The sequence below is a fragment of the Zeus faber genome (genome assembly GCF_960531495.2).
Source record: "Zeus faber genome assembly, chromosome: 21".
Taxonomy (NCBI): Eukaryota; Metazoa; Chordata; class Actinopteri; order Zeiformes; family Zeidae; genus Zeus; species Zeus faber.
In genome coordinates, this window is record NC_137208.1 from 2,654,626 (window position 1) to 2,665,930 (window position 11,305).

At 38.9% G+C, this 11,305-nt stretch overlaps 1 protein-coding gene across 1 annotated transcript in view; it reads right to left on the reverse strand.

The window, feature by feature from the left end:
* Window positions 1–7,908, reverse strand: part of LOC307246393 (protein mono-ADP-ribosyltransferase PARP12) — a gene marked incomplete at both ends in the record, with an annotated part of 39,567 nt that extends 31,659 nt beyond the window's left edge. The window contains 2 exons of the mRNA XM_080022313.1: window positions 1,583–1,718; window positions 7,652–7,908. Of these exons, the coding sequence (XP_079878439.1) occupies window positions 1,583–1,718; window positions 7,652–7,908 (393 nt within the window). The remainder of the gene's footprint in view (window positions 1–1,582; window positions 1,719–7,651) is intronic.
* Between the last annotated feature and the right edge of the window lie 3,397 nt (window positions 7,909–11,305).

The following is an 11,305-nucleotide window of genomic DNA, read 5'->3' on the forward strand; positions in this document are numbered from 1 at the left end:
TCCCCTCTGGGTTTGAGGGACGTGACTCGCAGTCCAGGACTCTCGACTCTTCATTCGAGATTTGAGTCTCCGTTCAGCCTCCGAGTCACGCAACTCTGTTGCCGGAGTGACTCACGACTCCTGAGTCGTGGAAAAAAATGATGGTACGCTACTAACAAATCGTTTGCATTTCGTCTTGCATCGCACATTTTTATGGAAGGAATTCTGTTTCACAATTCACAAACAAATGTGATGAAATCCACAAATCTGTAGGGACATTTGTGGAGGCAAAAACAAATCTTTTAAATGACTCAGGAGTCTGGAGTCCCTCTGTAAAGAGAGGTTCGTTCGGGTGGAGTCGGCAACGAGTCACACAGGCTTCAGCCTGTGTGACTCATTGCGCGTGCATCTCAGCCCCAAACTACACCTGGCGCACAGGGCGGGGTGGAGCGTGGTTTTTCACCAGGCCACACCGACTTCGCGGTGAAGCTCCCCAGACGGGTCGATGTTGTCGCAGGGAGAGGAGGAGTATCGACACAACGGCCATTTAAATCTCTTTCTAACACACAGTTTGACCACCAATGGGCTTATTAGTTACTGTGTGAAAAGTATAAAACAATCTTTCTGATTTCTGCTTGTTTATAAATGACAGGAAAAACATGTCGATCTTGTTTGGACTGTCTCACAACAGTGAAACAAGGTCTTGCAGTTATCCAGTTAAAAGCTGTAAAATACAGTAAATGTTTTCATAGTCGTCTGCCATAAACAACCTTGAAATAACAATTGAAATGTGCGCTACAACTGTAATTGTTGTGCTTGGTCGGTGGGATGTGTTGGTGCTGCGTTGCACTGCTTCTACATATTACATGTATGTTGTTCTCCGTATTTAAATACACAGGGTAGTGGATCAATAAGCAAATACGACAGCAGCTTCAGTCTCTGCGACAACATGTTCATGTGCAATGCTGACGTGAGCAGTGGAGCCATAGCAGTGGATCAACATGGATTCAAAAGGAAGCGGCATTTCCCGTGCGCCACGGCAGTACGCTGCACCGACGCCTCTGGTGCCTTTCTACCGTAAAGCCTCGTGGTGAATCTTCTACTGATTCCTGAGGGTCAATAACTTGTTATTCAGTAATTCATGTGTAAATGTTGTTTACACATGAACTCACCATAGACTGTGTAATTACTTAGTAAGTTTTCCTGTCTATTGAATCACGTTTTGTATATTCTGTATACTGTCCATTTCTGTTCTTTAATTTTTGGCTATTTGTGTATTTTTAAATAGTATTTCATATTTAATTGTATTATCTTATAAGTTTTCATTTTCACACTGTTAAGCGTTTCTTTAGGCTCATTGTCTGTAGAAAATGTCTAAATCCTACTGGATGGGACTGATTTACTCTATGCATTCCACCAAAATAAATAACTGTGAGAGAATTAAATGATTTTTGGGAGAATTCCATCCACAACTCAGAGTCAAGCCGGCTCTTCCGACTTGTTACACCGACTGAACCAAACGACATAAATTGAACAACTTTTGACTCGTAAAGGCCCGACTCCCCACCCAAAATGAGCCCAACTTTTGTTCTTGGCGACTCACCGGGGGCAGCAGAAAGGTGTCGCACTGCAGCAGCAGCGTGCGCAGCTCGTCTTGGTCCAGATCCCCCAGATCATGTTCCGCCAGAATCCGAGAGTTGTGCTCTGAGCGCAGGTCGTGGGAAAAGTGGCATTTTCCCCTGGATTCAAGTGGGAAATTCAGGATTCAAAACCTGACTACTGGACTTCTATTTGTCCAACCAGGTGTAGATCAATAACTACTGGACTTCTAGTTGTCCAACCAGGTGTAGATCAATAACTACTGGACTTCTAGTTGTCAAACCAGGTGTAGATCAATAACTACTGGACTTCTAGTTGTCAAACCAGGTGTAGATCAATTACTACTGGACTTCAAGTTGTCAAACCAGGTTTGGATCAATAACTACTGGACTTCTAGTTGTCAAACCAGGTGTAGATCAATAACTACTGGACTTCTAGTTGTCAAACCAGGTGTAGATCAATAACTACTGGACTTCTAGTTGTCAAACCAGGTTTGGATCAATAACTACTGGACTTCTAGTTGTCAAACCAGGTGTAGATCAATAACTACTGGACTTCTAGTTGTCAAACCAGGTTTGGATCAATAACTACTGGACTTCTAGTTGTCAAACCAGGTTTGGATCAATAACTACTGGACTTCTAGTTGTCAAACCAGGTTTGGATCAATAACTACTGGACTTCTAGTTGTCAAACCAGGTGTAGATCAATAACTACTGGACTTCTAGTTGTCAAACCAGGTGTATATCAATAACTACTGGACTTCAAGTTGTCAAACCAGGTGTAGATCAATAACTACTGGACTTCTAGTTGTCAAACCAGGTTTGGATCAATAACTACTGGACTTCTAGTTGTCAAACCAGGTTTGGATCAATAACTACTGGACATCTAGTTGTCAAACCAGGTGTAGATCAATAACTACTGGACTTCTAGTTGTCAAACCAGGTGTAGATCAATAACTACTGGACTTCAAGTTGTCAAACCAGGTTTGGATCAATAACTACTGGACTCCTAGTTGTCAAACCAGGTGTAGATCAATAACTACTGGACTTCTAGTTGTCAAACCAGGTTTGGATCAATAACTACTGGACATCTAGTTGTCAAACCAGGTGTAGATCAATAACTACTGGACTTCTAGTTGTCAAACCAGGTGTAGATCAATAACTACTGGACTTCTAGTTGTCAAACCAGGTGTAGATCAATAACTACTGGACTTTTAGTTGTCAAACCAGGTGTAGATCAATTACTACTGGACTTCAAGTTGTCAAACCAGGTTTGGATCAATAACTACTGGACTCCTAGTTGTCAAACCAGGTGTAGATCAATAACTAGTGGATATCTAGTTGTCAAACCAGGTGTAGATCAATAACTACTGGACTTCTCGTTGTCAAACCAGGTGTAGATCAATAACTACTGGACTTCTAGTTGTCAAACCAGGTTTGGATCAATAACTACTGGACTTCTAGTTGTCAAACCAGGTGTAGATCAATAACTACTGGACATCTAGTTGTCAAACCAGGTTTGGATCAATAACTACTGGACTTCTAGTTGTCAAACCAGGTGTATATCAATAACTTGTGGACTTCTAGTTGTCAAACCAGGTGTAGATCAATAACTACTGGATATCTAGTTGTCAAACCAGGTGTAGATCAATAACTACTGGACTTCTAGTTGTCAAACCAGGTTTGGATCAATAACTACTGGACTTCAAGTTGTCAAACCAGGTTTGGATCAATAACTACTGGACTTCTAGTTGTCAAACCAGGTGTAAATCAATAACTACTGGACATCTAGTTGTCAAACCAGGTGTAGATCAATTACTACTGGACTTCTAGTTGTCAAACCAGGTGTAGATCAATAACTACTGGATATCTAGTTGTCAAACCAGGTGTAGATCAATAACTACTGGACTTCTAGTTGTCAAACCAGGTTTGGATCAATAACTACTGGACTTCAAGTTGTCAAACCAGGTTTGGATCAATAACTACTGGACATCTAGTTGTCAAACCAGGTGTAAATCAATAACTACTGGACATCTAGTTGTCAAACCAGGTGTAGATCAATAACAACTGGATATCTAGTTGTCAAACCAGGTGTAGATCAATAACTACTGGACTTCTAGTTGTCAAACCAGGTGTAGATCAATAACTACTGGACTTCTAGTTGTCAAACCAGGTGTAGATCAATAACTACTGGACTTCTAGTTGTCAAACCAGGTGTAGATCAATAACAACTGGATATCTAGTTGTCAAACCAGGTGTAGATCAATAACTACTGGACTTCTAGTTGTCAAACCAGGTGTAGATCAATAACTACTGGACTTCTAGTTGTCAAACCAGGTTTGGATCAATAACTACTGGACATCTAGTTGTCAAACCAGGTTTGGATCAATAACTACTGGACTTCTAGTTGTCAAACCAGGTTTGGATCAATAACTACTGGACATCTAGTTGTCAAACCAGGTGTAGATCAATTACTACTGGACTTCAAGTTGTCAAACCAGGTGTAGATCAATAACTACTGGACTTCTAGTTGTCAAACCAGGTTTGGATCAATAACTACTGGACATCTAGTTGTCAAACCAGGTGTAGATCAATTACTACTGGACTTCAAGTTGTCAAACCAGGTTTGGATCAATATCTACTGGACTTCTAGTTGTCAAACCAGGTGTAGATCAATAACTTGTGGACTTCTAGTTGTCAAACCAGGTGTAGATCAATAACTACTGGATATCTAGTTGTCAAACCAGGTGTAGATCAATAACTACTGGACTTCTAGTTGTCAAACCAGGTTTGGATCAATAACTACTGGACTTCAAGTTGTCAAACCAGGTTTGGATCAATAACTACTGGACTTCTAGTTGTCAAACCAGGTGTAAATCAATAACTACTGGACATCTAGTTGTCAAACCAGGTGTAGATCAATTACTACTGGACTTCTAGTTGTCAAACCAGGTGTAGATCAATAACTACTGGACTTCTAGTTGTCAAACCAGGTGTAGATCAATAACTACTGGACTTCTAGTTGTCAAACCAGGTTTGGATCAATAACTACTGGACATCTAGTTGTCAAACCAGGTGTAGATCAATTACTACTGGACTTCAAGTTGTCAAACCAGGTTTGGATCAATAACTACTGGACTTCTAGTTGTCAAACCAGGTGTAGATCAATAACTTGTGGACTTCTAGTTGTCAAACCAGGTGTAGATCAATAACTACTGGATATCTAGTTGTCAAACCAGGTGTAGATCAATAACTACTGGACTTCTAGTTGTCAAACCAGGTGTAGATCAATAACTACTGGACTTCTAGTTGTCAAACCAGGTTTGGATCAATAACTACTGGACTTCTAGTTGTCAAACCAGGTGTAGATCAATAACTACTGGACTTCTAGTTGTCAAACCAGGTTTGGATTAATAACTTCTGGACTTCTAGTTTTCAAACCAGGTGTAGATCAATAACTACTGGACTTCTCGTTGTCAAACCAGGTTTGGATCAATAACTACTGGACTTCTAGTTGTCAAACCAGGTTTGGATCAATAACTACTGGACTTCTAGTTGTCAAACCAGGTGTAGATCAATAACTACTGGACTTCTAGTTGTCAAACCAGGTGTAAATCAATAACTACTGGACATCTAGTTGTCAAACCAGGTGTAGATCAATTACTACTGGACTTCTAGTTGTCAAACCAGGTGTAGATCAATTACTACTGGACTTCTAGTTGTCAAACCAGGTGTAGATCAATAACTACTGGACTTCTAGTTGTCAAACCAGGTGTAAATCAATAACTACTGGACATCTAGTTGTCAAACCAGGTGTAGATCAATTACTACTGGACTTCTAGTTGTCAAACCAGGTGTAGATCAATTACTACTGGACTTCTAGTTGTCAAACCAGGTGTAGATCAATAACAACTGGACTTCTAGTTGTCAAACCAGGTGTAGATCAATAACTACTGGATATCTAGTTGTCAAACCAGGTGTAGATCAATAACTACTGGACTTCTAGTTGTCAAACCAGGTTTGGATCAATAACTACTGGACTTCAAGTTGTCAAACCAGGTTTGGATCAATAACTACTGGACTTCTAGTTGTCAAACCAGGTGTAAATCAATAACTACTGGACATCTAGTTGTCAAACCAGGTGTAGATCAATTACTACTGGACTTCTAGTTGTCAAACCAGGTGTAGATCAATAACAACTGGATATCTAGTTGTCAAACCAGGTGTAGATCAATAACTACTGGACTTCTAGTTGTCAAACCAGGTGTAGATCAATAACTACTGGACTTCTAGTTGTCAAACCAGGTGTAGATCAATAACTACTGGACTTCTAGTTGTCAAACCAGGTGTAGATCAATAACTACTGGACTTCTAGTTGTCAAACCAGGTGTAGATCAATAACAACTGGATATCTAGTTGTCAAACCAGGTGTAGATCAATAACTACTGGACTTCTAGTTGTCAAACCAGGTGTAGATTAATAACTACTGGACTTCTAGTTGTCAAACCAGGTGTAGATCAATAACTACTGGACTTCTAGTTGTCAAACCAGGTTTGGATCAATAACTACTGGACTTCTAGTTGTCAAACCAGGTGTAGATCAATAACTACTGGATATCTAGTTGTCAAACCAGGTGTAGATCAATAACTACTGGACTTCTAGTTGTCAAACCAGGTGTAGATCAATAACTACTGGACTTCTAGTTGTCAAACCAGGTTTGGATCAATAACTACTGGACTTCTAGTTGTCAAACCAGGTGTAGATCAATAACTACTGGACTTCTAGTTGTCAAACCAGGTGTATATCAATAACTTCTGGACTTCTAGTTTTCAAACCAGGTGTAGATCAATAACTACTGGACTTCTCGTTGTCAAACCAGGTTTGGATCAATAACTACTGGACTTCTAGTTGTCAAACCAGGTTTGGATCAATAACTACTGGACTTCTAGTTGTCAAACCAGGTGTATATCAATAACTACTGGACTTCTAGTTGTCAAACCAGGTGTAGATCAATAACTACTGGACTTCTAGTTGTCAAACCAGGTGTAGATCAATAACTACTGGACTTCTAGTTGTCAAACCAGGTTTGGATCAATAACTACTGGACTTCTAGTTGTCAAACCAGGTGTAGATCAATAACTACTGGACTTCTAGTTGTCAAACCAGGTGTATATCAATAACTTCTGGACTTCTAGTTTTCAAACCAGGTGTAGATCAATAACTACTGGACTTCTCGTTGTCAAACCAGGTGTAGATCAATAACTACTGGACTTCTAGTTGTCAAACTAGGTTTGGATCAATAACTACTGGACTTCTAGTTGTCAAACCAGGTTTGGATCAATAACTACTGGACTTCTAGTTGTCAAACCAGGTGTATATCAATAACTACTGGACTTCTAGTTGTCAAACCAGGTGTAGATCAATAACTACTGGACTTCTAGTTGTCAAACCAGGTGTATATCAATAACTACTGGACTTCTAGTTGTCAAACCAGGTGTAGATCAATAACTACTGGACTTCTAGTTGTCAAACCAGGTGTAGATCAATAACTACTGGACTTCTAGTTGTCAAACCAGGTGTAGATCAATAACTACTGGACTTCTAGTTGTCAAACCAGGTGTAGATCAATAACTACTGGACTTCTAGTTGTCAAACCAGGTGTAGATCAATAACTACTGGACTTCTAGTTGTCAAACCAGGTGTAGATCAATAACTACTGGACTTCTAGTTGTCAAACCAGGTGTAGATCAATTACTACTGGACTTCTAGTTGTCAAACCAGGTGTAGATCAATAACTACTGGACATCTAGTTGTCAAACCAGGTGTAGATCAATAACTACTGGACTTCTAGTTGTCAAACCAGGTGTAGATCAATAACTACTGGACATCTAGTTGTCAAACCAGGTGTAGATCATAAGAAGAAGTGACTTTGCATTTCACAGGAACCAGGTGGGTGTGTCCGCACTGGCCGCATCATGACTCATTTGCCACAACAGTGTTTTATTATCAATAGAGAACCAATGTGAAGGAAATAAGGTCAGAAAAACACCACAAAGAAACACGTCGGGCCCCACCTTCCGCGGTCGAACCTGCAGCCTCCGAACAGGAAGTTCCTGCAGAGGTGGAGGTTAGGGCATCCGGTGCAGTCCCTCCGCCGGCAGAGCCGGAGGGCGGTGCGGACCACCACCACCGCCCGGTCCAGGCAGAAGCGGGCCTTGTTCCCCAGGAGCTGCTCCAGGTCCTCGGGCCCCTGGTAGAGCACCCGCAGCATCTCCACAGCCATGGAGCCGCTGCTCCCACAGATCAACTTGATGAGGGAGGATTCCGTCATTTCTGCCCAAACGTGTTTTAAAATGACCCTGGTCCTGGTCCTGGTCCTGGTCCTGGTCCTGGTCCTGGTCCTAACCCTTGTACTTGATCAGGTACTGGTCCTGGTCCTGGTGCTGGAACTGGTCCTGGTGCTGGAACCGGTCCTTGTCCTGGTCCTTGTACTGGTCCTGGTGCTGGAACTGGTCCTTGTACTGGTCCTGGTGCTGGAACCGGTCCTTGTCCTGGTCCTTGTACTGGTCCTGGTGCTGGAACTGGTCCTTGTACTGGTCCTGGTCTTGAGTTTCTTTTCCGATGAACTGGAAAACGAAAGTTAAGGGAGTGGCGCGGGAACGACTCGCCAGAACGAACGACTCTGGATATCGGAGTCACTTCCCTAATTAGAGTCGCTTCGAGCGCGACGCGGTAACCGTCGCCAGGCACACAGGCGTCCACCGAGTGTGAGACTGGGCCCGGATCAAACCCGGTTTGTACCAACCGAACCAACCGAGAGTTAAAACACAAACGAGTCCTTTCCCTGGGTGACTCGTCAGGAAACGAATCTCAAAAGAGAGTCGAACCTTTCATCAGACAGAATAGTCCTATTTATTTTGAGATAAAAAATGATGAAATGTCGCTTTTCAATCTGGTTTTACTTCATTAAAACGTCGTTTGTTGAGACTTGTTTTTTTATGTAATTTTTCAATAATTATTCTGCGCTGGGTAAAAAAACCCACAAAAAACAAAGATTCTCTGATCGATGCGAGATCCCATCACAACCAAATATTTGCATATAAAAGATGTCGTTCGGTGAGCGAGATGTAGAATTATGTATATTATAATAATTATCATATTTAATAAAATATAATGTAGAATTATGTATATTACAATAATTATCATCTTTAATAAAATATAATGTAGAATTATGTATATTACAATAATTATCATCTTTAATCATATATAATGTAGAATTATGTATATTACAATAATTATCATCTTTAATCATATATAATGTAGAATTATGTATATTATAATAATTATCATCTTTAATAAAATATAATGTAGAATTATGTATATTATAATAATTATCATCTTTAATCATATATAATGTAGAATTATTATATTATAATAATTATCATCTTTAATAAAATATAATGTATAATTATGTGTATTATAATAATTATCATCTTTAATAAAATATAATGTATATTTATGTGTATTATAATAATCATCATCTTTGATTATATATAATGTATAATTATGTATATTATAATAATTATGATGTGTAATAACATATAATGTATAATTATGTATATTATAATAATTATGATGTGTAATAACATATAATGTATAATTATGTATATTATAATAATCATCATCTTTGATTATATATAATGTATAATTATGTATGTTATAATCATTATGATGTATAACAACATAAAATGTATAATTATGTATATCATAATAATTATAATGTCTAATAATATATAATGTATAATTATGTATGTTATAATAATTATGATGTATAACAACATATAATGTATAATGATGTATGTTATGATAATTATAATGTCTAATAATATATAATGTATTATTATATATGTTATAATAATTATAGTGTATAATCATATATAATGTATAATTATGTATGTTATAATAATTATAGTGTATAATCATATATAATGTATAATTATGTATGTTATAATAATTATAGTGTATAATCATATATAATGTATAATTATGTATGTTGTAATTATAATGTATAATAATATATAATGTATAATTATATATGTTATAATAATTATAGCGTATAATCATATATAATGTATAATTATGTATGTTATAATAATTATAGCGTATAATAACCATGCAAATCAAACATGCAGACAACAAATCTGATTTCCATACCGGATCAGTCGAGGCCCGGGTTAACAACGACCACCACTGGTGCAGTTTGTCAACAGGTGGCCAGCGGAAATTGTGTTACTGTCACCCGAATAAGAAGAAGAAGAAGAAGAAGAAGAAGAAGAAGAAGAAGAAGAAGAAGAAGAAGAAGAGGGGGAAGTCATGTCTGGAGACAACAGGAGAGGAAGAAGAGCAGGAGAGTAGAGTTGAGAGTAGGAACTTTGAACATTGGCACTATGAAGGGTTAAGAGAGAGAGCTGGCTGACATCTTATGCAGGAGGTGCAGTCTGAAAGAGATGAGTGACTGCAAAGGGGTGGTAGGGGAGTGTGTTGCTAGGCAGCATTGGATGGTGGTCTGTAGGATGACTCTGGAGGCCAAGAAGAGGAAGAGAGTGAAAGAAGAGCCAAAGATAAAATGGTGGAAGTTGAAAAAGGAGGAGTGTTGCATGCAATTTAGGGAAGAGGTAAAGCAGGCGATAGGTAGGAATGAATGGTTACCAGGTGACTGGGAAACAACTGCAGAAGAGGTGAGATGATGTGGGGATAGTGGATCAACAAGTGCAGAAAATTAGTAAGGATGAGGTGAGAACAGCATTAAAGAAGATGAAGAGTGGAAAGGCAGTTGGTCCAGGTGACAAACCTGGGGAAGCATGGAAATGTTTAGGTGAGATGGCGGTGACGTTCCTAACGAGACAGTTTAACACCATCCTGGAAAGGGAGAGGATGCCGGAGGAGTGGAGAAGAAGTGTACTGGTACCATCTTCAAGAGTAAGGGAGACGTACAGAGCTGTAGTTACTACAGAAAAATAAAATTGATCAGCCACAGCATGAAGCTATGGGAAAGGGTCGTGGAGGCTAGGTTAAGAGGAGCGGTGGGGATCAGCAGTATGGTTTCAAGAGTGGCCCATATGACATGGAAATGATTTAATTTCAAGGAGTAATATTCTGAATATATATATATTAATATTTTTGTTATTTTTTTAAATAGCATTAGCTGACGAGACTTTTATTTTGATTATTCAATAAAAAATATTATTCATCTACATGCATCTACATCATTCTCCATATTTGCTGCTTATCAAGTTGTTTTTAAGGTCATGTCTAGATGTTTTAACCATGTGTAGATCTCTACTAAGAGTAGTCAAACCTGGACTAGATAATAATAACAAGCCCATAATATGGATTTCAAACAGTTTCTGATTTGTGAAAGTATTATTCTATTTGTGAAAATGTAAAAACAGCTTTTTCACATCATCCAATTCATCAGAAACGTGGTTACGTCCATTCACCCTCTGCGAGCTGCGTGGTGCCCACTCCATCAGCCTGTAGCGGTGACACACTGCACGTGTGTGCGTGCGTGTGTGTGAGAATCTCCAGATGACCCCTGCTTAATAATTACACTGGTATGTATATTTGGGGGGGGCGGGGATTTTCTTATTTTCCACAAAAACAACAATAAAAATAATCCTGTAATAATAATAATAAGACAAACATATAAGCAATAAGAAAATAAACAA